Source organism: Euwallacea similis, chromosome 5 (assembly GCF_039881205.1).
Source record: "Euwallacea similis isolate ESF13 chromosome 5, ESF131.1, whole genome shotgun sequence".
In the NCBI taxonomy this organism is placed as follows: Eukaryota; Metazoa; Arthropoda; class Insecta; order Coleoptera; family Curculionidae; genus Euwallacea; species Euwallacea similis.
The window spans coordinates 2,335,123-2,362,028 of NC_089613.1; the positions used below are offsets into that span (position 1 = coordinate 2,335,123).

At 32.5% G+C, this 26,906-nt stretch overlaps 5 protein-coding genes across 6 annotated transcripts in view; 2 read left to right on the plus strand and 3 right to left on the minus strand.

Moving 5' to 3' along the window:
* Positions 1-2,224: 2,224 nt before the first annotated feature.
* Positions 2,225-26,906, minus strand: part of nmo (serine/threonine-protein kinase nemo) — a 194,354-nt gene continuing 169,672 nt past the window's right edge. The window contains exon 13 of the transcript XR_010752172.1: positions 2,225-2,237. The gene's annotated coding sequence lies outside the window, so the exon portion shown is untranslated. The remainder of the gene's footprint in view (positions 2,238-26,906) is intronic.
* LOC136409307 (protein FAN-like) lies at positions 3,961-10,318 on the plus strand. The gene is made up of 14 exons (XM_066390726.1): positions 3,961-4,103; positions 5,041-5,473; positions 5,557-5,739; positions 5,815-5,886; positions 5,940-6,130; positions 7,000-7,167; positions 7,225-7,460; positions 7,516-7,740; positions 7,800-8,003; positions 8,056-8,308; positions 8,911-9,141; positions 9,232-9,422; positions 9,481-9,630; positions 9,806-10,318. The coding sequence occupies exons 1-14, from the start codon at positions 4,090-4,092 to the stop codon at positions 9,919-9,921; spliced, it is 2,667 nt and encodes an 888-aa protein (XP_066246823.1). The 5' UTR covers positions 3,961-4,089; the 3' UTR covers positions 9,922-10,318.
* On the minus strand, positions 12,660-18,560 carry LOC136409070 (blood vessel epicardial substance-B-like). Its single transcript, XM_066390353.1, has 8 exons — positions 18,319-18,560; positions 17,966-18,219; positions 16,563-16,701; positions 16,222-16,402; positions 15,710-15,855; positions 14,685-14,905; positions 13,841-14,053; positions 12,660-13,785 (listed from the first exon to the last, which is right to left on the minus strand). Exons 2-8 carry the CDS (start codon positions 18,207-18,209, stop codon positions 13,577-13,579), a joined length of 1,353 nt encoding a protein of 450 aa, XP_066246450.1. The 5' UTR covers positions 18,210-18,219; positions 18,319-18,560; the 3' UTR covers positions 12,660-13,576.
* On the minus strand, positions 20,918-23,627 carry NC2beta (negative cofactor 2beta). Of its 2 annotated transcripts, none has more exons than XM_066390747.1 (3): positions 23,495-23,627; positions 23,189-23,440; positions 20,918-21,249 (listed from the first exon to the last, which is right to left on the minus strand). In XM_066390747.1, exons 2-3 carry the CDS (start codon positions 23,430-23,432, stop codon positions 20,966-20,968), a joined length of 528 nt encoding a protein of 175 aa, XP_066246844.1. In that variant the 5' UTR covers positions 23,433-23,440; positions 23,495-23,627; the 3' UTR covers positions 20,918-20,965. The 2 variants fall into 2 exon arrangements, with proteins under 2 accessions (XP_066246844.1, XP_066246843.1); XM_066390746.1 differs by having other exon boundaries at positions 23,543-23,576.
* Positions 23,649-25,527, plus strand: AIMP3 (aaRS-interacting multifunctional protein 3). The gene is made up of 4 exons (XM_066390749.1): positions 23,649-23,854; positions 24,740-24,934; positions 25,109-25,204; positions 25,285-25,527. The coding sequence occupies exons 1-4, from the start codon at positions 23,780-23,782 to the stop codon at positions 25,432-25,434; spliced, it is 516 nt and encodes a 171-aa protein (XP_066246846.1). The 5' UTR covers positions 23,649-23,779; the 3' UTR covers positions 25,435-25,527.

The window sequence follows — 26,906 nt, forward strand, 5'->3', positions numbered from 1 at the left end:
AATCACCCTGTATTATTATGATCTAACATATTGTAAATATTCCTTATTATTTCATCATTGTGATATATGACCCAAGGAAGGTGTTTTTCACTCCGATAAGCAATTACAAATATGTAAAAGAATATTATTATCGATATAAACCCAAGAATGTAATGCAGCTACACCCAACTTTTGTAATAAAGGTGTGTACAAATTTGGGTACAGAACGCCCATCAACATCATTTATCCACTATGATTACCTTAATTACCACACCTTCTCCTTATTAAAATTATGCCAAGGGTGCCTTAAAACTTCTATTAGATAAACTTATCTCTCAATATTTGGTAACAGCAATATATTTTACATAAGGGTTTTCTTGAAGTTTCACCTCAAATAGAGTTTAGGGATAACCTATGGCACTTACTACATCTGCTTCAAATGAAATCCTTATTGCCCTTCCAGTGCATTACTGTAAGCCGATAGCTATCGGTGAGTTGTAATATATTTCGGCTTTCCAGAGATTCCACATAAAGGCAAGCCCTGCAATTCCCCCTCTTATTACAATCACAAATGAGTTGATTCTGAAGCAGTGGCCTGGTTCTAATGCCCATCGTACAGAGCAATCTTTTAAGTGGGTGAGACATTGAAGGAATATTTTATCACGGAACCGTTTAACACAGGAGAAAATGTAGAGGAAATTGTGGCCAGAGCCAAGTATGAGAAGTATGTATTTTTAAAACGAAGTTTTCGAAAAAAAATTAAATATTAGCTTTTCAAAAAACATAACATCGAAACCATGGCTACGCATGCTAAACACTCAAGCACTTAGCCATAAATGCAAATTTTCCTGAAATAATTAATAATTCCATTAACATTTAAGATAAACATGACACTATTTTACACCAAAATGACGAAAATTGAATTTTCTTTCTTTCGTTCTACTTCGTAAAAAATACATCATCCTATTTGAAAAAATCAAGAAAATTTAAGTTCTTATTGTGAACACCCTGAATGTGTTTTTTGCTAAATGAGTGTTCATGTTTGTTACGGTTTTTTACATGGGAATCTGTCCTAAAATGATCAAAATCTAACTCGAGCTTACTGCGATATTAATTTTTTATGAGGCTCTGCAAAGGTATAAAAATTCTTTTAAGATGTCATAGCTTCGAGTCACTGCATCCCAGAGTTAAAAAAATCTAGGAACTAACACAGGATTAAGAGAGGATTCTATCACCTAAAAAAAATGCAAATGGTACCATTAAAAAAACTACACTTTATGGCCGCTTTTTTTTACCCATCTTTTTAGGACACCTTGTAGAGTGGCCACTAATTTTAAAATTCACCTTTATTAGCCTCACATATGTTCCCCATAACTAATTGATTTAAGAAATCACAAATAAACTCATGGGAGTCCGAGGGGCTGTTGAATGGATACCCTCTATTTGATATGAACTGCCGAAGAACGATGTAATTGTGAGTGGTCTGCGGTTCGACCTTGCCCCAATTGCAAATAATCCCCAAGCTATTAATTAAAACTCAGATTTAGTGAGAACAATAGAAAATTTTTAAACCAAATTCAACTGAAAAATCACTTCAAAGTGGTTTTTGCCAATTACTTATACGGGATTTTCACATTGTTGTGTCGTTTACTACGATAAATTGTAATTTCATCATAAAAAAACCCATTCCACCAATAACAATTACTAACATTTTATTGCGAACTGTGGAATTAATTAACAATTATTTATTAATTAAGTACTGTATTTTATTTATTTAGACATTTTATTTACATCTTTTTGTTAGCACATTTTTATTTTTGTTTAGACATTTTAATTTGCTACAAAAAATTTGAGTTTCAAGAAGATACCCCGCGTTAATTTCTTGTAATCATTAATTTAATTACCACGAAATCCTCACTTTGTGAGTAAATTACTTGACTACTTCATATTCTCGTGAAATAATTGATTCACGTTATGATGTAAGAATCCATATTTTGTAATCAGAGAGGATACGAATTTTCAGACTATAACAATGATTATTATACCTTAGCAGTTGCATGAATTATTTATAATATCATGCGTGTGATATTAAATATGTCTTTGTCTTGCCTGTTTCTTTGTAAAAAAAGAATTAAAATTTAGTTCTTATTATAACACAACTATCCACTTAAACGGAATTTTTTGCCCTTACCGTATGATTGAGCGTCTTAAATTTATGTTGCAATTGAGGCTCAAATTGATTGATGGTGGAAATATACCTAGTTTCAACACAACTTATGAGTATCAGTAGAGCAATTTCATATATTCATTATTACCGATAAATTCCTAATGTACCTATATGGGAAAGCAATAAAGTATTTATACCCCAAAGTCCTTATATTAACCCATAGCGTTTATATTACACTTTCATTTACCACTAAATTTCTCCTGTATCGGTGCAAAATCAATTAACGTTCCCCCCTTGAATTACAGCCCCTGATAATGTCGACAATAAAATCAATAAGGGTCCTGTATTTGACAGTATTTTCTAATAATTTGATTATTTGATTTTAAATTGAGGTGATTGGATTTTGAAACGCTCTAATCTAAATTCTCATAAATTTTTTTAAATTAGAACTGAAGGTCAGTTCGAGTTTGATAAGATGTGAAATAACTTGAAAAACTAAAGAAATTTGAAAGGCTCTAATTCTAGACTTCCCGAAAAATCAGGAGCTTTTAAATAAAAAAAAAAAATTAAGTCAGTAACAGAATTGACCTCCTTTGACTTACTGTAAGGAAAACTTGAGGGGTCTTTAATCCCTTAATTTCCTGGCCATGTGGGGTTAATTCAGATTTTGATAGATATCTAGATTCTGTAACTAACTATATCAATACCCTAATAAGGTAAGGATATTTGGAGCGTGCTAACCACCCTTAAGAGTTTGCGTCACTTCTACAGAAAAGTAATTCTAGAAATTATATTTACTTCAATTTTAACTTCTTTAACTAACTTTAAGAAAAACTATGAGAATTCGATCTACTTTGAGATTATTTTCGTTTGTTTCAAATCTGAAGCACTCTAAAGAGGAGAAATCAGTTGCAACTCACTGTATAGGAGTTATAATATGTGAGTTTAGTGTAACATGCTGTAAGGCAAATTTGGATCATGCAAATTTCCCAATAAAGATTCGAATTAGTTATATTTTAAATGACTTTAATGAAATTTTAAAGATTCCAACCATTCAAAATAATTAGTAATAATCAAATAACTTGTCGCAGAGAGAATAATGCCACAAACCGATTTATGTCAACTGACTTTAATTAACTTTAAGGAGAACTATGAAGATCTTAACTCAATTAGTAGTTACATGAACTATAGGATGTCTGTAATTTAGGTTTGCTCAACGACACCAATTTAATTTTGTCCGGATTTTGGGTAAATGTGAAAAACTAATTAAATTTGGAAAAAGTGGCTTTAACTAAGATGACTTATTAAAGTCTTAACACCCATAAAGTTAGTTGAAGTTACTCAAATTTAGGGTAAATTCATCAATGAGAAATTAACCCAAGTTCACATAAATATAATTTTTTTTACCCAATTTATTTTGAAGCGTTTTGAGGCGTTTAAATTCTAAAAGCGTTGGGTTAGTTTTAATTTAAACTAACTAGAAATAATGAGTTTACGAAAATTTTTAGAATCGTACCCACTTTAAATAAATAGCGACAGATTAAAAAAAGATTAACGCCAGAAACCGCTTGATTTTAATATGTATAATAATCCTTGAAATAAAACTGTTTAGGCATTTTCGATATAAGTGCATACTCGATGACGTAATTCTTTCCTCCAGCATTATGCCAGTAGTCATAAATTTGTGAACGCTGGCATAGATCGTTCATACCAGAAAATAAGACAGATGACAGACACCAATATGAGAAAAATAAACAATTCAACAATTATTATTAACTTTAAAATGTTACTACTACATTTTACTTAAATACTGCGTTATACATAAGATGTTTTCTGTTTTTATGTGAATAGTTAAAAGTGAAATCGTCGTAAAAAGTGTTTTTATTAAGGTTTTTAGTTAAGCAAATATTATTCATTTCACAATTCCCTATATTATTCTCGTGATGGACAAAAGCAGGTAAATTAAAATTAAATTTTAAGATTCCCAAAGAATGTCGTTTCCAACATGTATATGTTATAACATAACCATTTAGAAACTTCCAAATAAATGTCACAGCTCAAGGCACTCAATACATATCATTCTCTTTTATTCAAGGTTATTTGATACAAAATGAGGGGAAACACCACAATTAACATACCCCAGTGGGCAAATGTACTAATAATAGTTACTCCCATAATAATTTGACTTGATGTCTGTCTGTGGTTCTGATTTTTTCCACTCTTCAGACATGTTAAGTTTCCTGCAAGTGCTTTTTCTCAGACATGTTTAAATTTGCTTTGTTCTTTCCTCAACAGTTTTACCAAATGTGAAATAAATTTTGACCACATAGTAAAAATTATTATTATGCTTATCCCTCATTTTAAATAAATATTTTTTTAAATTTCTATTCACATGTGTTAACTTTGTTTTCCAACATTCATGTCCAAGATTATTTCAAGTCATCTTTACCAATTTAACAAAGAATTTTTTGCCATAATTCATAAAAGCCAATAATACTTAGCTTACTTCATGTTTGGAAGGCAATGTCAGATAAATAAGGGCTCCCTAAAAAATATATTTTATTCTAACAAATTTATGTCACCCATAGCCAAAGGGATAATCACTAGCCAAATATGTATGTAAGGTGGTCTTTCAATGGATGTATGGGAAGTTGAAAAAATGCTAAAACTAGTTCAAAATTTTTTTGAATCAATTTTCTTCATAGAATTTTGGCATATCTTCCCTTGTATACTATAACGAACATGGACAATCGTTTTTAACTTATTTTTGGGTGATAATCTGATTGTTAGACAACCTCATAAAAATTAGTTGAAAAATACCACTGATAACTTAGTGTGTTTGATTCTTGGTGTGACCAATTATAATTAGATCATGTTTCATATAACTTTTCTAGATTTTCCTTGCTTCTGCTAGACCCAGGAGAAATTTACTTTGAAGACTTTAGTAGCACATTTGTGCCACCAGACACAACCAGAAAAACATATGATATAAAGAAACAAGAGGGCAGGCTTAAAATGTGTTCAAAATCTCTGGTATTTGATCCCAAGGATTTCACAAAACCCCTTATTAAGATTCACTTCAAAGAATGTGTTATAATTGAGAAGTGGAAGGGCACCACCAAATTTATAGAGAATAAAAATGCCCTTTCCATTAATTGTAAGGAATACATAGAAGTATTGGAGGGCAATGTAATTGCACCTTATAAATTTAAAGAGACAGCAAATTTCCTGTTTTTATTGAATTATGCAAATATCTCCAATTGCTTGACAATGATTTCTCAACTTTATAGGGCTTCTACGTTACCTTCAGTAGAACAATCAAATATGGCAAGTATGCTCTATATTTTCTTTTATATTTTCTTAACAAATTTTTACTTTTAACTCTAATTTATTTTTTAAATTGACCTTAGATTGCTGCAATTGTATGTTCAAGACATTCTCGAGTAACATTTGACCCTTTATGGTTGGATTTATATGAGCAAATTGTTGTTGAAATGAGAGCAGATAAAGTTTGCCCACTCAACATTAACCCTGGGAGATGTGTTCTATCTTCAAAGAGACTCTATTTTCAACCTTATAATAATATTGATCCTGTAAGTGTGTCAAATAATTTGTATTGCAGCAAAAGAGAATAAGATTATCAAAAAAGTGTTTTATCTTCCTTTCAGTATCCAGTGATAAAAATAAATCTGAACAGTATTAAAAGAATAGTTAGAAGACGCTTTCTGCTGAGACATATTGCAAGTAATAGTATGTGTTTTTGTCAAGTTATTTCATTCTAAGATCTTCACAGGGGTTAGAAATTTATTGTCCCAATTCGCACATATACCTCTCTTTTGTAAACCCTACTGAAAGGAACAATTTATATAAAAAAATTATGGAGCAACCAGAACTGAAATTGGATAATTTAGAGCAAAATGTGATAACCTTGCAATGGCAAAATGGTATTATATCCAACTATGAGTATTTGCTTTATATCAATAGGTAAGTAAGGTAAAGGAATTATGGATGGTCTATTAAATAACTAAAGGGATATATTATAATCTATATGATTTTTAAGCAAATTTTTGCAAAGGTGGACCTAAGAAACTGTTTTTTTGCTTTTCTTCATCTCCATTAGCTGGAGACAAAAATAGTTTGTTTTCAATCTCTTCCCTCATCATAAGATTATATACTGTGCATAATTACACACTTCTTGGCACCAATAATATAATAATATGTTGGTGGTTCATTAATGTATTTCGAATTTTACCCGTAGACATTAGGTACTTCCCACGTTTATATTTCGCGACTTGTATCATAACGATCGTTGATATGAAGCTTGTAACCTTCTTAGGTAGAGAATTTTCAACATACTTTCTAACGTAAGAAAAGATGTGTTTTCACAAAATTTTCTGCGTCTCTGAACAACATAAGGAACTAAATAAAAATCGTTTAAGTTGATTACAGCAAGTTCGAAAATTAAGCGTTTGAAAATTACTACACGCGATCCATTTGTTAAACAGTTCATTTTGAAAATATTTTTGATATTCGTTTTAAGCATGTGATGGAAAAAATGAAATTTCTATCGATGATGATAATGATTACGATAGCTTTTTTATATTATTTAGGATAATATTTATATTATCTACGACTAAGACTATAATTATCGTAATTATCATTTTTTTGTTGAGAATTCACCCATTTTACTATTCATTTATTGTCTAATGTGTTTCCAAATTACATACCAGAATAACTATTTGGAATTGTACACCGCACATTATCTATGAGTGCAGTAAATACAAAATATTTATCGAATTTTTTGAAATAAACTTCTTTTTAAACCCAAAAACGCATAAGGTAACTTGTTATAGTTTAGGTGACAGAACAATAAATGATCTGACCCAATATCCCGTCTTTCCATGGATTATATCGAACTATTTAAGTGAGACTTTAGATCTTGAAAATCCGGACAATTACCGAGACTTAGCGAAGCCTGTAGGAGCTTTAAACCCGAAGAGGTTAGAAAGACTTCTAGATCGGTAGGTAACAATTATCTTTTGTGATTAGCATTATTAAACATCATACCAATATTTTAGTTACAAAGAAATGGCCGATCCTAGATTTATATACGGATCTCATTACTCCACTCCGGGTTTTGTTTTATATTATTTATCAAGATTATATCCGCATTATGTACTGTGTCTACAAGGCGGGAGGTTCGATCATCCAGACAGGATGTTCAATTCTGTGGCGGATGCATATAAAAACTGCTTTAATAATATGTCCGATTTTAAGGAATTGATTCCAGAATTTTATGATACCTCTCAGGAAGGTTAGCGTTAATTACAAGCGATAAAAAACACAATCATAAACAAATTTAATTTTAGGGAAATTTCTATTAAACAGTATGGGCATCAATTTCGGTTTACGTCATAACAATTTAAAAGTAGGAGACGTAGAACTTCCTCCATGGGCTGAAAGCCCTAAGCATTTTATAGAAACTTTGAAAACAGCACTTGAAAGTCATATTGTATCGTCAAATTTACATCAATGGATAGATCTAATCTTTGGCTACAAGCAGAAAGGAGAAGAGGCGATTAAAGCTCACAATTGTTAGCACTTTTTAAAGAGTATTAATTAACCATCAATTTTCTGAACTATTATCTTCCAGTATTTTATCATTTATGTTACGAGGGAAATGTAGATTTAGAATCTATTGAGGATCCTAATGAGAGGCATGCTCTTGAAGTGCAAATAATGGAATTTGGACAGATCCCTAAACGGGTCTTTGGAGTTCCCCACCCTCAAAGAAAAATTGGAATTCCTCTTTTAACTGAACCCTATCAAATAGCGGAAGACAGTGCTGTCTTAGAAGGTAAATATTACCGACAATCCCAACGTTTTTGATTATTTCTTGTGGCTTTTAGACAGTTGGAAGTCTGTATCCGACCTTCACTTGAAGACTTCTTTTAACAGCCATAAAAACACAGTGAGTCACCTTATCATTAGTGAAGACTGCTCCAGGATTACTTCGGTGGGTCACGATTCCAGGTTGAAAGTATTTTCACTATCACAGAAGAGGCAAACTAGAAGCGCTAATATTGGAAATATGCCTCTGAGTAGCTGTGTTCAGCTGCCTGGGTCTAATACTTTGGTCATTGGGAGTTGGGATAATCAAATGTGAGCAATATTAACGTAATACAAGTTAGTTATTATTTGGTTGAAACATTTAGATTTTGGTACTATCCAAAGGTTCTGTGCAAAAGTTTGCGATATAACTATTTTGTAAAAAATATATTTAAGTGCACACCTTGTCTACCATAGGGCGTCCCGAAATTAGATGTTGAAAGAAATTTTCAATCAGAAATGTACAACTGTATTCTAAAAATCGTTTGTTACTGAGATACAGGGTGTTAAAGTTTCTTTTTTGTTGTTAATTTTATTTTATGTTTTTGACATCTCGATTTTAAATTTTGTACGTACAGAATTATTCAAACTCGACGCACCACTCACTTCATGCGAGACTGGTTGGGTATAACAAAAATATTAAATGAGAACGCATAAGTTAAAACCAAGGTTTTATAATTTGAAATATAGGAAGCAACCACGAACATTCTTCTTTTTAGAATTTTGAAGGTCGATAAATTTTGAACAAGTTTTGTATGAAGAAAAATGGCCTGATATTTCCACTGCTTTAAAAGATACCGTCTTATAATATCGGGTGTTATTTCCTTTCAATAAAATTGCAAGTTTAGAGAAATATTAATGTAAATATTTCACAGCTTGTTATACGACATGGATTATGGAAGAATAACTATAGACGTTCTCGCTCACGAAGATGCGATAACATGCCTCTCATACGGGAATAAATCTGATTTATTACTATCAGGAAGCAGCGATTGTTCGGTGAAAGTCTGGAAGACTGTTACACCTTTAACTAAGGATATCATTATTGAATGTTTGTTTAAACATCTTGATCATAATTCGGCAGTTTGCTGCATATCTTTTAATCCGTAAGTAAAACCAAAAATTAATAATAACTCATTCATTTTTTGTTTTTGGTAAAAGTAATATTAAACTATATTTTTAAATCTCCTTTTTAGTGAAAATTCTTGCTTTGCTGTCGGTACTGAAGATGGAGAAATTTACATATGGGAAACTATAAATTTTACAATCTATAAAAAATACGAAAACATATCAACTGGTATCCGAACTTTGGATTACAGCCCGGATGGGCAAAAACTCGCCATTGGGGCAGATAATGGAACATTTCAAGTCTTAGAAGTAGCAACAGGCAAAGCTTCTGCTTGACATGCTTAATAATTACTGCTTTAACTTCATAATAATTGTAGGAATGACTGTTTTTAATAAAGTATTTCCCTCTAAAGTGTGCTGCCTAAAATGGGAGAACAATCTTTTAGCGATTGGTTGTGAAAATGGAATATTGTCGATATGGGATATGTTTGAAGTGCGAGTTTTATTGGAAATTGAAGCGCATTCTGGTATGATATTGAGACTTTCCTGGTAAAATACAATAGTTGTAAATAAGAGATTCTTTTAGTAAAATTCCAAATATGTGCAAAAAATGATTTCAAGCAAATTATATTTCATTTTCTAAAATCGCCTGTTGAAAAACTCTGCGACTATGTCGAAAACAACATAACTTTTCTTTTGTAGCGGCAATTCGAACAGTGGACATATCAAAAGATCGAAACCTGATAGTTACCGGCAGTCAAGACAAATCGATCAAAATCTGGTCTCCAAATTTGAATATGGAAGATGGTCTTTCATAGCATTTATGTATTATACTGCGTGTCCATGCATTTGGATTTAGTTAAATGATTTACGATACTGTCGCCAATATTGTTAAATGTTTAGGATATCCATTAGATTTTTGATCAAGAATGATGAAAAATACAAGTCTACAATTATTTGATTGAACAATAGTTTATAAACCTGATGAGGATTTACAATAACCATCATTGCAATATTGTTATGTTTTTGTTAATTTTATAGCTAAGCTTTCTATTTTTTAATTAATTTTTGAATATTATAAGATAATACGGCTCTAGATTCAAGGGTTCGATGTTTCTATTAACATTTACTAGATTTTAACATAGAATAACATTGTGATATTTTTTGTGAAAGTATTCTTATCTGAAATGTTAAATATATTTTATACTTTATAGTTATCTTGTTAGAATTTTATTAACAACCTTGATGATTGGCATTATAGGATGTTTTTTAAGCGCTGAAGATATATACAGACGTAAATCTGTTGGTCCAAATTGGACAGTTTTAAAAGAAACGTATTTCTAACCCAGACAGAATAAAAGTAATGTCAATAATAGAGGCTCAATTTTTGTAATACATTTAACTTTACTAAACTCTAGAGATGGTCAAAAACAATAAAAACCGTCCAAAGTGCTCATATCCTTGGATTCTGTGAGGCATCAGAAGAGGCATATAGAACTGGAATGGACTCACTCAGTTCTGTTTAAATAGCTGACCAAGGCATATTAATGTAGTTTCCATTATACTCCAAGTACTGCATTGAATATTGTGTAAAGAGGTGATATCTGATTTCTTCAATCAATGTCTTTATAAGATAAAATTAATGAATTGTCAAATGCATGGTCATTCATTTATGTCTTTTAGTTCTTTCAAACATTAATTGAAGTGTTTTAAGTGATCTTCAAATAAAAAAAGACAATGGCGCTTCCAAGAACCTCACCTACTGACCTAGATTCCAGACATTCCAATGTCGAGTGATTCAGCGCCACTTAAAGGGGATGTTCTACTTAATACAGAGATAGGTCAGAAGGAGAGATTGGTTGGTCACCACAAGTAAGACAGAGTAAGAAAACATCAAGGGAAAGCCGGTTAAGAACGTCAATATTTAATACAGAATTGATCCCTCATATATCTATCCTTGTTTCGGGTTCGTATGTCCTACGACTGAGCGACAGAGATAGAATGATAATATTACATAAACTCTACCAGATGCTTTTTCATTTGTCACTATACCTCATCATAACCTTAAAAATATTTGCTTTGATTCTATAGCTGCGGGATTGTGTTATTTATAACTGGAATGTAATTAAAATAGTTTGAAGTTATGTTTGTGAGTAATAACTATATATCTAAGGTATTAAGGTATACTAGTAAGTCCTTCCGACCCAGTTTCATGGACCATTAATTCCACTTTGTTTCCCCTTGTTGAGAAAGATTAATCCCCTCTTAAAATTATTTTTAATATGACCCTCATAGGGCGTCTAAGGAGCCTTTTCCCTTAACTTTTAGACAGATTGGTATTGTGCATGAAACTGGTAAAGTTTTTTAATTTATATTTGGGTCCCAGGATAAAGCAATTCAGTTTATCATGATTCAAAGTTATGTGCCTGTGATTCAATATTCAACTTTTTATTTGTTAATGTGGCATTGGATTGCATTCAGATTCCTTAAAACCTCATCAGATGGAACAAAATATTAAACAAATTTAGTTGTTTCGGAAGTTGCATACATTAGGCATTGTGAGTGTGTGTTGATTAGTGTTATCCATGCTAAGATATGTTCCTCAAGTATCATTATGTTCATCAGGTACCTTCATGGAAATCACGTAATTGTGTCCACTGAATTGATATAACAAACAAAAATGAATTTGAGATAATTTAGGAATATCTCTTAAAATTTCTTTGTTCATGGAACAATCGTTATTTTGCTCCTGAAATATAAGGTCATTTTATATGAAAAAATCGCATGTGAAGTTTATTGTTTTTCAAATGAAAAGCCCAATTTTTTATATGTTCTGCATGAAAATCAAGGTACATCCAATGACACACATCATTTTTCATTCGACGTAGATATGAAAAAGTGCACTGAAATATTTGTTCTTTTATAGAATAATCATTGTAATAATCCAAAATAAACAAGCCATCAGCGTTCAGTTTATTTTGGAAAAATTGCTTCCTAATATGTGACTTCTTAGTGTAGTTGCTTTTTATCTAATCAGTTTGCAAGAAAGGTGAAATATTGGTCTAGAATTTCATGTAGATGCATTGTGTGAAATAAAAAATTGGGGTTTCCATTTAAATAAATTAACTTTAACGATATATATAATTTTTGGCACACCATATATATGTCACTTCTTCTTTAAGAGATGTGCTTTTAAAAATAAAGGGACACTAATCAGCAAATTTTTTTCAAAAAATCTCTGCTGAATTATAAATGAATTTGTTCCATGTCTTTGGCGCAAATTGTACAGCATTCAACGACATAAGTTTCATTTAATAGTAGTTCCGTGTTGTTTGTTTTTTTTTTGTATAAGGAGTTCTCAACGTGACCACGAAGAACTTAAGCTCTTTTCTTACCCTTATCAATTCAATTCCTTATTTAATTTTGACAACCTGAATCTCTTAATATCAATAAAAAAATGTATAAATGATGTTTCAGTCAAAAATTTTATCATACATAACTGGGAAATTTTCTAAGGTTTTATAACTGATGGAGAAGTTAATTTTTTTCTACAACATCAGTTATTTATTTATTTATTTATTCATATATGATATAAACGCGACAAATATAAACATACAAATATAGATTTATACACATATAACAATGCTAAACATCCACTATATTGAATATATAACACACAGGGCAAGTTAAAAATCTGGAAACTGCTGAATTTCCCCTATAGAAAGCTTTTTGTTAAAAAAGGAAGTACGAAACGTTTTACATCTAAATAAAACGGCACATACATCGAGGCTATTATTAACTATTTAACGCAACAAGGTTGTAGATATACCACTCAAAGCAAATTCTATGTCCCACTGTGTATAATTCAACGTGTTTCCAGATATTTAGCCGGTTGTTTCCAGTCATTTACGTAAGTTGTATATAAAATCAGTTTTAAAAGATTAGAAAATATAGCTTACTTATACCCACTTTGGAAGGCAAGTTCTGGAACCTTTTGATAGCGTAGAAAACCCAAGGCAACTAATTAATAATATGATTTATCTGCAGAATTACGATATATTCTAGTAAATAACGCGTACATGTGGTGTTTTAAAACAATTCGTGCAATATGAAAATATTGTAGTTAAGGTGGGCATTAGGGGGATAAAATTTAATGGATAACCAATAGACAGCATAGATATTCACTATTTTTCCTGTGTCAATAACATAGGAATGTCCATATTCGCATTTAAAAAATAGTGACAAACTTCGCTTTTTAGAAATACCAGAATATGGGTATCATAAAAAATTAAAGTTTTTGTTTAAAAATTGTGTAAATTTTGTAGCAGACGCGCCTTTCGGAAACACCCGGTATATTGTTTAAATTTTTGCTATGTTCACTTCTGATAAACATTCTTTCAGAGATAACTTGTATATAAGGAAAAACTTCGCCTTAAATATACCTAGAAGTATTAGTCGATCGATGTAGATATTTTATTTAATAGGTGCCTGAAATTTAACCTCCCTTTCTTTTTTGGGTCCTTTTAGAGATTTTGAGCGTTGTGGAGTCATATGGACTTCCGGAATTTGTAGACTTGTAGTAGAGTTTTGTTGAATAAACGGGGACTTTTTGGGAAACTGAGTCGCTACAAGTGGTACCCATGATTGTTTCCCCTGAGCTGGAAGTCGGCCCGTTGATCCAACTGAAAAGAAAAGTACTAATAATAAAACGTTAATTACCAAGATTCTCTTACTTACGTTTAGTATTTGATTGTGTATTATCCTTATATTTGGCTAATTTATAAGCCTGAGATCTGACCAACCCAGTAGTACCCGTATTTACTGCATCCATGGACATGCTTCTACAGTGTGTTTTGGCCCATAATGCATTACGTTTATCCCTATTTCTCTCGTGCGTTAAACCACTTAAGTGTTCATTGAGAGCATAAAGCTTTTGTGTTATGTCTTTACCTGCAAACAATATCGTTTAACTCAAATATTCTACTCGTTTTACCATTTGTTATAAGAATTAAATTAAATTGGTAATAATTTAGAATTAAGACTTTTCGTTTCGATTAAACAACAATGATGAATTCCAATGTATCGTAAATAATTTTTTGTAGAGAAAACTGTATACCGGCTGAAAATTTTATAAGAGACAAGAATGTTTCAGAATAGTCAGCTTGGGACAGAAAAAAAATTAATCATTCGTACAGTTTGTGACAAAAATACAAACTTTTATTTACGAACCACGCCCCATTTGTAATATTTTCACAAGTTAAAAAAGATCCCGCTCGCGTCAAAACGCGCCAATTTATGTAGTAACTCTTAGTTCCAAAGTTAGTGAAAATCGATAAAAGTGTTTAGTAATTATTTCGAAAAAACAATATTACTTTAAAAGCTTTGGCGCCCTATAGCAGCAAAACGAAGCTACATTGGATATAGGTAAGTTTACCTAGAACGCCGTACTTTTGGTTAAGGAATTTTTGGTCGAGCATTGTACAGTTATTTCAGGGACACCCTGTATAGATCCTAATTTTAAAAAAATTCTAAATCGATCTTTTACACCAGCAGTTTAGTAACCAATAATATGATTCATTACCTATAATGGCATCAAGCACAACTTTGAGCATAGGACGATGTCTCAGGACCCTCTCCAACTTCATTCTGGACCAGCAGAGATACGTGCAGTCCTCCTCTGCTGTGATTGTCACCTGGAAAACATCGTCAGATTGTTCGTGATTGGCTTCCCATTCGGGTGAATCAACGAATTGGTGCTGATTGATAAAGTGCAGATGGGTGTCATCACAGGTTACCCTCATCCTAAAAAGTTGGTAAAAGTGTGTGAAATACAAGGGGTGTTACACGACGCATTGCCATTTTAAACAAGTCTCAAATTCTCCATGGTTACCGAGGTATAAGCGTTCACGCATGAGAAGTTTTTAATGTAGTACGTTATTTTTAAATTTTTGTGTACATGCCAATAAATTATTATTAACATATGATATCATTTGATATAATTATTTTGTTTGCAAAACACCTGCGCAGTTTTCTATTGAAGAACACTATGCCGACATTGCGAACATTTTTGGAAGTTATAAAGGAAATTTGCGTGGTGCGTGTAGGGAGTATTAGCACCTAACATATATTCATCACAGAATGTTCAGTCGTTTGCAGAGCTTTGATCAGGCAATTTAGTTATATCAAAATGCAAAAGTCAATACTGATAAAATCTGCAGAGATCTGTATTCACAATTCCGTCTCTATAAAAAAAGTAGCTTTAGTAAAGTTAATTTTCTACGATAAATACTTCGGTCAGATTACATACAAAAAGTACCAAATCACCTAACATCCGATGTGGTATTTCGGAATGTGCGAAGACATGGTTTATTTCCAACAAATTTCTTGTGTGTCTCAATTCATTGTTATGGGGCCATGCTTAGTATACGAAATACGAGTTCCTACTAAAGGTAAACTACGGTGAATAGTGTCGTATATAGGCATACACCCCTAAAATTTGTACAGCGTGCCATGCAACACCCTGTATTTGTTAAATCAACGAACTGGCTAGATTTGTTTGCAGCAGTACTTTTTGTAGATGGAAGGAAATATTTTGTAAATCCTTACCTTCCCTTAAGTAAAATTGACAGCCTTTCGTCCGCAGGGCTTACGTTCTCCACTGCATATATATCACCGCATTCCAGCGTTTGAACTTTAGCTTCCTTCACCAGCTCCTTAAAGTGTTTTTTACTTACGCTTAGAGGCTTGAATATCTGAAAAAAATAACTGGTTTTGTAGGATCGATAGACTGAAGAATACTCAACTTTATTTAAGACTTTAAGGGAACATGTTTTATGGTAAATATTTTCGAAGCCTGGTGCCAAAACTTTATCGTAGGTACTAATACAGTTTTTTTTTTATTTAACAGGAACATATTATTTAAATGAATATTTAAATCCTTGAACATTTTTTGCTATCCTGTATTTCACAACGTTGATACATCATAACGTCACAACGTCGATACATCAAGTAATATTCATAATTTCCTTTTAAAGTATAATATATGACAAAATTATTTTGTTGATTATTACACTGACCTTTTGATCTTGATGAGAGTGGCTAATAAGGTCACTAATTACCTTAATATAAAGTTCTGTTAAGTCCAATGTTAAAGTTGGCGGCAAAAACCTCCAAGTTAGCAAGGCAGTATGTGTAAAATTTACTATCACTATCATTACATTCCATAATAAAATATCCGGGGCACAGACTTCCACACCTCCCCATACAGCTAGGAAGAAATATCCAAATGAAAGCAGGGCTCTGAAAGGGACACATTGATCGTATTAAAACCTTTAAAGCTAAACGAGAAGCATTATAACTCTAAAAACCAATCGCAAAAGTTTTTTGAAAGGCCTAAAATTAAAAGACTGAATTCTAAAGATCCTAAAGAAGCTTTTCATTAGAAAATCTACTATATTACCTTACTAAAAGGACACTCTGTTTGAAACTCCCTGGCACGATGAAGGCTGCCGCAAAGAAAAAATTAGCGGTTTGAAAAAGACTATGTTGGGCTGGAGTCCACTCTTTGCATGCTGCCCAAGGAGAATCGTCTATTGTTCCTGAAACAAATAAATGTTAAAAACATTTTGAATCTTCAGATAGGGCTTTGATTAGTTCAGGGTTAGCTCTGAATCATTTCAGTAAATTATTTAGACTTTCACCTTCATAGAGACGCCCCTGGTATCAGATATTTAAATCAAATTGATTTTGTGATTAATGGAAAGTCTTAGAGATTTGTAAGATCAAAATTGAGGTCTCCAGGGTGGTGGAGAAAGTTAGAGATTTTTTTCTATTTGGAAAACCATGAAACTTTGCTCAAAAAATTCTTTTTTAATTTCTCAGCTCTCTTAGATACGATCCTGGTTTCAGTTGCATAAATCAAACCAATTTTTTATTAAATTGAAGTTATTGGAAAAGTATCATATCAAAATTAAGGTGTCGGGTCTTGTGCAAGAGGATATTATAGATTTTGTTTTCAAAAACTTTGAAACTTCATGCAAAATATTATTCATAAGTTTCGTATATTTTAATTAAATTGACTTTGTAATAAAGTGAAATGTTTGCAAATTGGTGAACTTCAAAATCGAGATCTCCAGTTTCAGAAGAGAGTTGGAGAATTGTTATTTTCGAAAACTGAAGTTTTATTCAAAATTTTTTATTATTTTCGCAACCCCCTTAGAGACGCCCCTGGTTTCGAATGTTTTAAAATATTTCAGGTCTCTCTAGAGATCTTTAGAGATATGCAAAGGGTTCGATATATTTTTTTTTATAACGGAAATAATAATTCCCAAAATAATTATTTAGTTTCTCGGCCCTATTAGAGATACCCCTGAATTTAGATATTCATAAATTGATAAATTATATTGTGTGAAAAAATTTCAAGTAAAAATAAAGGTCTCTCTTAGCGTCTTAAGAAATCGTTTGAAAATTTGAAGTCAACGAGGCTAAAATCCTTTGTTTTAATTTATCAGCCCCTTTAGAGACGTGCATAATTTTAAATAATTTAACCATTACCACGCGCTAAAATACGAAAATCTGCAGTTTTATTGGTCAGGAAACAGTATAGCGTAGTTAGATTGTGAAAAACTTGATTCTTAAAGACGTTGATCCTTTAATGGTTATTTTCTAAGGAAACAGGAACTGACAGTACTTAGTTTCGTCAGAATGCCAATTTTTAGGCCACTTTTACTTTTTATTTCACAATTGTCTAACTAAATACCCTCCCATTCTTTTTGAATAAGTGTGGCTATACGGCAATTTCAAAACAGACCACTCCCTGCACTATACTGCATCTACGTCGTTTTTAACATGCGATTCACTTACCATTCATCATTTGATAGTCATAGTCCAGATCAGTACTATTAGACACATTGTAATAGAAATCGGTGTTATTCCATCTTTCAGTGTAATTTGACTTCGTTATTTTAATTTTTAAAATGGTCCGATTCAATTCCATGTTATGCACGTCTAGATGTGGTTGGCGTTTTAGCTTCGAAGTAGAAAAATTCGTTTTTGGAGGAACCAAAATGGTAGAGTAAGTCCTTGATTGAATCACAGATATTTCCATAGTTATATTGCTAAAAGGTTAATTTAACATTAATGAGTTAGCTCCAGCCGCGAACTTAAGTTTAAATATCAATGTTTATTATGATGTGTTAACACTCAAAGATACTTACAAAAACACATTTTACAAATTGCTAACTCTTCTTAAATGTAAGACACTTTTTTAAAGTTACATTCACGTGTCTCATAGCCAATGTCAATAACAACAGACAAAATTTTAAGCGTATATAGATACAGTTCATGTAGCGGCGTGGACGCCTCGTTGACACGCCCCAGACTACTGCCTCACAATATTTTCCGAGACGCTTTTCATCGATTTTAGGGGTTGTTTCAATTGGTCAACCACCTCATTGTGTTGGGATGTTTTGCTGTTTCTTGGAAATCGATAGTTTGAGAAGGTTAATCAAATATATTGCATTCTGCACGTACGAAACTGTTAAAAATAAACTGCCGTTCAAAAAGAACAGGGCAAAGTTTTTTTTTATTAATTCTCGAGATTTAATATCTGCGGATAAAAAGATTCTGAAACTTCAACTTTTGATTTTCTTATCACATGCACTATAAGTGCATTGAAAATTCTCGATAAATTTTAGGGCTATATGTATATAAGCAATTTGAGATGGGAAAGCACCAATATACAGGGTGATCTATTTTGTTTTGACAACCCCCCTCCCCCTAAAATTCTTTCCTTCTATTTTTAGAATAAAATGCCAAATACAGAAGCTGTAGGGATTCATCTAAAGGAATAAAGTAATCTATTTATCTAGCTACAGGGCGTCCCATAAAACGAGGCAGACCAAATGTTTGTTTTTTTCAATGGGATGCCCTATATATTATTTTAGTTTTCTCAGACTTTACGAGGTGAATTGCTGTTTGCGAAATAATGTTAAATTTAAAAATTTAATTCATTATGGGATTCTGTAAACAGCAAAGATTTGATATAGTGTTATGTTATATAAAAAATAACAAAAACAGGCATAGAGCTTTCCAAGAATATTATAATTTATATCTTGATAGACGTGCGCCCTCACTCAACACGTTAAAAACATATACCGATTATTTGGAGAGTCGAAACCTTTGTAGAGAAAAAAGAAAACTAAACGAGAAGATGTAAATGTTTTATTGTGTTATACAGGTTTGTGCTACAATCATATCCGTTATCTACTGAATTGTATTACTTTTAAGCTTATTTTTTACCATTTAGAATATCCAAACAAATGGATGAAAAATGGTGCTCGAGACTTACAAATACGTTATGCTAAAATTCAAGGTACTCTAAATAGGCATAAATATCGTCCATTTGAATACAAAAAAGTTCAACATCTAATCGACAGAGATAAGGTACGAATAATTGAATATTGCAGAAACATGTTGGAATTTTTGGATGATAACCAAGCTTTATTTGAAAACATTCTCTGGACGGATGAATCAACATTCAGGACCGCCGAGATGCCAAATAGAAGACATTTGCATTTCTGGGCTCGTGAAAATCCACATAAAATTTGGGAAATAAAGACGTTGGTGCGGTATATTAAGGAATCGGATTATAGGCCCTATTTTTCTAAATGGCAGCCTTACGAGGGCAACGTATATGATGTAACTAACGAAAGAAATTGAAGAATCGTTAAATGAATCACCATTGGGCGAAGTGCGGCGTATAGTTTGGCAGTAAGATAAAGCTTTTGGACACAGTATCCGAACGGTAATACAATATCTAAATTGCGCATACCCTCAATGGATCAGGAGAGGCGGAAGGATTTCATGGCTACCTAACAACTTGGATTTAACACCTTTAGACACGTTTCTTTGGAGTACCATGCATGACAAGGATGCTCTTGGGCCTATCTAAGTAGAAAAAACTTACAAAAACATCATTTCACCTTAGTAGGCTTAGGAATAAGTGCTAGTTTTATACTATTCAAAGAGCACTAATGTTTAATGAGCATTTTTTTCTAAGCCTACTAAGATGAAATGATGGTTTTGTTTATTCTTTCGACTTTGGTACGTCCAAGGGCACCGTTAACGTGCATGTTTAAAAAGCTTTTTTATTGCTCGTTCAACGCCACCAAAATCCTATGTGGCTAATACATAGGTACTGTTGAGGCTGCGGAAGTCGATCAACATTTCTCCATTAGTTTTCGAAGTCCATACGCCAAAAAAAATAGCATTAAAATAAATCCTATCCATATAAATATGGAAAAATTGCACTGTAAGAATATTTTTTAATCAGTGAAGATTGGTTAAACCATTCCGAAGATAATAAGTATTGAAAATTACTTTAAAAAAATTTGTCTCGTTTACTTTAATGATAATTTAGTTGTTAGGTAATATTCTTAATTTTTTTATAACTAATTTGAGTAAGAGATGATAAAGTCATCTTGTCTACACGTAAATCTAAGGACAATGCAAAGGGTCTACAATTTTTTGCGACTTTTTTGGAATTAAAACTCTGAACTTGAACTTGAAAATCTGCGGAAATCTACGGAATCGTCAGGTTTTCACTTTGGATCTCGTCAATGTATCTTCCTACTTTCTCATTCCTTCGTTTCAAACGGCAAAATTTCTGAATGGTGGTTATGAAATGATGAGAATTTTATTGAATTATTTATAGCCATAAAGTTTAGCGATGAGAGTTATTAGGTGATTAGGTTCATTCAATTTGGACCAACCTGTATACTAGATTCGAGGAGGATTTCTTAAAAAAATTCCACGTTCTACAATAAAAATTTTACTAATATAAAATACATATAAAGGTTACGCTTAAGAATAATCGTCTTGATCGTCACTATAACTAGACATTGCCATAGATTGGGCCTGTTGGGCAGCAGCCTGCAACTGTTCCCACTGTTGCTGATCGGCGTAAGCCTGTTCTTGTCTCGCTTTGGCAAACAATTCTTGTTGTTGTCTTAATAACTCTTCTTCGGGAATTCCTAAATTTTCTAAGCGGGTGCTTTGTCGTCTTCTTTTCGCAGCAACGGCTTTACAGTCTTTGAGCACTGCCTCTGCCTCTCCATGGTAGTCACTGAATCCTAATTTATCCAATGCTAGAAAAAATATAATCATGAAAATTGCGACTCCGAAAAAAACATATCCGGGCAAGTTCCTTATCGAAAAAGTTATGAGAAAATTAATAAAACAAGGCCACACGAAATAATCAAACGAACGAGTTCGGGAAATGAAATGGCCTTTCATGTTCGGATGTTATAGATTACAGGCATTGTGGGCGAGCATGGATATAGAAAATCATTAAAATTTAGATATTAATTGGAAATGATTATGGGGGAAAAATATTTTGTATATTGTATATAACTTATAGGATCCTATTTCAAAGTATAATTTTATCATATCCGGTTTAGACGAACTCAATACAAAATTAACAAATGCTATAGTTCCTTTAATGCAGTTTAATATACCTCACAGACACCCGGAATATATACATACTATATACAATTTAAGAAGGGCCAGGGTGGAGATCTCGTAAAAAGAGTTGCGAATTCAAGGAAGGAGTTGTATGGTACAAACAGACCTATAAACATGCTTTTAAATTGAATATTTTGGAAAAGAGAAATTTCTCAATTTCGCTTTTCTTCCCGGGATGGTGCGAGATTTCTAAATACAAAAAATTCTCCACTGCACTTTTTGATAACCTTCAACACGAATGTCTTAACTTCAAACTACGATGTTTCGCTTATTAAGAATCATCATCAGCCTTTTGTTTTAAATATTGCCCTGTTGAGTCTTATTTTACATCAAGTATATCGTCTAACTGTATGTCGGAAAACTATTAATTTCTGAGATATGTGGTGTCAAAGTTCATGATCTTGTTTCGTTTTTCCGTACAGCTTCTATAGTTTTTGAGATAATTCTGATAATATGAAATATTTCTAAAAAGGAAATAGTGATTCTCCATCAGACATACTATTCCACCAAAGATTTTTTAATATTCCAGTTCGTTTGAGTGATATCTAAAAAACGTTTTAAAAATAAAAACTTCAACGCCTTGTACGTGAGAAGTGGTGCGTCTTAAAAGCAATGTTTACAAAGCAAACTCATATTATTTGTCAATTCTTTTTCGGTCTTTGAAGTTTCTACCATGAAAACTAGATCGTTCTGTAGATAAACGATTTACCGAAAAGTACCAATTTGAGTAAATTTACACTGTTTGCCGACAACAGGTCCATCCTTTCGCTCAGGATGAGCAGGACGAGGCGATGGTAGGTTCGGTGGCTGTGCATATGAGAACGAAATATTGGTTTTGCGGCAATAAACTGTGCTTGAACTTGACCAAAATTATCAAGGTGACCTTCTTAAGAGTTATTTGACAGTTATATGTGACAAGAGGTGTTAAGTAGGTGCTAAGTTCTTGAGGATGATATTGGACCAGAATCTGACGGGGGCATACAAATTGGCTCAATTGCCAGGGGATTACTGAGGGAAGTCTTTGGCATAAGAAATCGGTTAAATTTAGTGTCTTTAGGAGCGTTTAAGTTTTCTTAGTTCGTAGTCTCGAACCTGCATATCTCATATGAAGTTTTGTGAGAGGTTATATGCCAAGGGCCGCAAAGCTTTTTGGTCAGCAGAAAAAAGCTTTAAGACTGATGTATGACTTGAGATGTTGCAATGATTATCAGTGCCTTTTCATGGCCCTCAGAATACTGATTTTCCCCTCCATCTATGTTCTTGAGAATCTAGTGTACATGAGGATGAGTGTGATGTAGTACTTATGCATAGGCATTTATACTAAAGATGATAGAGCGCCCTCTTTTTGGAGGATAGGAAGATGTCAGAAACTTACCAGCACAATGATACTTTAGCCTTAAATTATATAGTCACTTTGATCTGACCTTACAATTTTAAAAACAGGATTACTTTCAAAGTAATTTGTTACATAATATTGCCACAAGGGTTGACAGCTTTTGGGCACTTCTAATTTACTGTCCCTCAAGCAGCTTGACATTTCCCAACCCCACAACTTGAACTTACCCATTAAAACATGTTCGGCATTTATGGTTTTCTTGTTCAGTTGGTTACAAATTTCGTTGGCTTCAGAGCTCAGTAAATGGATAAATTCTGTGCAGCAATTTAAAACTAATTCCCTAGCTTCATTAGCCATCCTAACAGATGGAATCAGTTCTTTTATCATTTTGTTAATACTGGCCCTAGGTAAACTTAGCTCCTCATCTTCATTATTGCCAGCCATATCACTGCCTCTATTGGGATTTGACATTATTAATTCTAAACAAAGAAGAGATCAATAATATAACGAGATGAGGAATTACTCTATTTTACAATAAAAAATGTATATTTGTAAATTAAAAAAAAATCTGGACCACCAACCAATCTCTGCATCAACCATCAACATGGAACAATAATAAAAACAAACATAACCAAAGAACAAGGAGCTATAACCTCACATGCTCATAAGTCACAATCTAGTCCTGGTTCCTGGATTACAGCTGATCCTGCTAATTTCGTGGTTCCTGTTCCTGTTATTATCGTCGGCGGATAAAGTTCTAAGAAAATCCAACCAAACTGATAATTTTATCTAAAGAAAACTATACAAATAAGTTTAGAATGTTTCCTCAACTTCTAACTAAAGTCTCTAACTATCTCGAAATACCTTCTGGGGAAATTACCAAAAGAGATACTGTAAGTAGGTTCCTTCTTAATAAATTTCTTCACTTAAGGATGAGATTATTGCAATCTTCTATTCTAGTATATCTTAAAAGCAGTTTTAGAACAGTTTAAAACTATAGTGGCAATAGTTGTACAAAACTAATGCAGTAAACCACATTATTTGACAGTGATTTTCATTAACTCTGCAACTGTATTACTTATTAGTAGCTATACCTTGCTTCTAACGTTGCTTAATATTAAGTAATGTTATTTCACATTTAATGGTATTAGCCTTGCATTACTTATTTTCACATTATTTGCAAATAATGCAAACTAATATAGTCATTTGGAATTAGTATTGCTGGCATTAATGTATAATATAGGGAATAATGCTTCATTTGGGGTTGTATGTACATACTTGGCTTTAGAGAATAGCCACTCAGCTGAGGATATAACTATTAGTTACCTTGGGTACTTCATCAGCTCTATTATGATGATCTAGTAAACTCAAAAAATGTTCAAAAAAAATGTCAATTTTTCGCCCAACTTCCAATTACAGGCTCCACAGGCATCCCCTCTCAGGTTCCATGGAATTAGCTGTTAGAAGATATCACATTGCAGGTTGTTACCTACCACAATCTAGTATTTAAGTGTATTTTTGACATTCTCACATTACTCATGTGAAATGGTAGATTGTCTTTATAACTTTAAATGCAAATGTTCAGATTGACATTAAGGGCCCAATTTTAATGTGGTGTTAAGTTTAACATCCAGATAGATTCTTTAGAAACTCAGAATATAACCAATGCTCAGGCTTAATTTTAGTACTTCTTTGCAAATGAACTTGCAGTTGAAGTCAATTAATAATTAGCTTTTAAGGTAGCTGCCTAATATATCAATTATTTATTTTGCTTTCAGACGTTTGTAAGAAGGCATAACAATCAATCTACCATAGGAATAATAAATATTATTTTTGCCATGTTAAAGGAAACAAAGTCCAATAAAGGTGTTTTAGAAGGGACAGATGAAACGCTTATTTATCAATGGCTTGAATATAGTATAGTCTATGCTATTAGAGCCAATAATAATCAAGCAATTCATGAAGTTTTAAAGGCGAGTTGATATAATGCTTAATTTGTATATGGTGGAGGTGTTCTATTTAATTTGAGGCTAGTTCAACATTTTTATCAAAATTTTAAATGCAGTGTACACCTATACACCTATGCTGGAGAAAATTTGAAGAAAGTCTCAGAAATTTCTAATAATTCCAAAATTGTTTTTTTCTAGGAACTCAATAGTATATTGTCAAGTAAGTCATTTCTTGTGGGCCACAGATTGACAATTGCTGATGTTTTCTTATATTATGTTCTTCTTAATATTATGGTAAGTACCATACATTGTCCTTTTCGTAATCCCAAAATCAGCGTTGAATTCATATTACTTACGACATTCTGCCTTTTCAGTCAAATTTGTCCAATTTCGAGAAGGAACAGTTTCTAAACGTGTCAAGATGGTTTGACAATATACAAGAAGATCCCTCTCTGCGACTAAAGAACGATTTAGTTGATTTTAGTACCATTTACTTGGCTACTACAGTTCTCGCTAGACACTAACTGATCAGTATTATTTTGCCTGTGGCAAGTTATTTATTTATAGCAAGGTATCTGAACTACTTATTATGTAATATAATCTTTTTATTAATAAAATATTAATTCATTTACTACAATAAGTAGGAGTTAGTACATATCCAAACGGCCATATGGGATTTCTAAACTATATATAGATGAATTGGTTTAATAAAAATGCCCCGCAACAGGCTTCTGTAATCAAAATGTCTGTTTGTCTAGACAATGTCGGTGGGTACCCTCCTTAAGAACAAGTGCCCTACCTAGGATGAGCCTCAACAAGAAAGAAAAATACACCACTAACCCGTGAAGCTCCAAGACTCTAATGGACGCTACAGGTGGCATTACAGATTGAGGATATCCTGGCATGTAAACCGGCAATATGGTTATCAAATTTAAGCCGTCTATAGATTTCTATCTGTAAATACTTGTAACATTCTAAGCCGTTCACTGTCATCAATGTGATATTAGCATTCTCATTTCATTGCTTTCAAAATAATAGTATTTATAGTATTTAGAGAAAAGATATTTCTCATATGCCACTTCCTAACAATATTCAAATCTGTATTAATCGGATTCTTTAATATTACACCTTTGTGGTCGAATATTTTTGACGCTTAGCCTGCAAAAGACGCGCTTAAACTTGATAGACAGGGAAAGGTATTTAACATACATCAAAAATATTAAGGAACAAATAAACACTGGACCCTACTGCATACTGACAGTAAGTTTCCTCACATCTAAAAAGGTAAACCCAAGCTTACGGTATCCTAACCAGTGTATGTGATCTCAGCCACCTCAATACATTTCCTCTGAATCTATATTTCGGCAATTTACCCTATAACTTCGCGTGACAAAAAAAGTCGAATGCTTCTATTAAGTCTTAAAAAACGAATGAACGAAGTCGCATCTCAATTAGCGACAGACGTATTATATAATTGCACTCTACGATGTTTGTACGTCAAATTGAGGCCTTGCACATTTCAATTATTAGCCTTGCGGCAATGCGCTGTATATTTTGTTCAGATTAGCCTTTTTGAATTTGCTAAGGTTTTAACAGAGATGCTCATTTAAAATAGAGAAATCTTTTTAACTAAGTTGTAAGTTGCTTTAGCTAATACAAGCAACCCTATGTTGTAAGTTCACTACTGCTTCCATTATTCAGTTTTGGAAAAGCACCTAACCAGAGAAACTGCCAACAAAGTAAATGGAAAAATTGATACTATGCTATACTATTGACTAAATACTATGTAAAGGAAGCTCTCTTTGCTCTATAAGAGACAAAGACAAGTCATACATTAAACGAAAACTTTGTTTTATTTCAACACCCTGTTTGTCCAAAATCAAGCGATTCCGAATATGTGTCTATTGAAACTATTTTTATTATTTTAACACAAGAACTATCCTCTGAAATTCACTTCGAATATTTAGGAAACACCCTGTATAGTGACGTGGTGTTG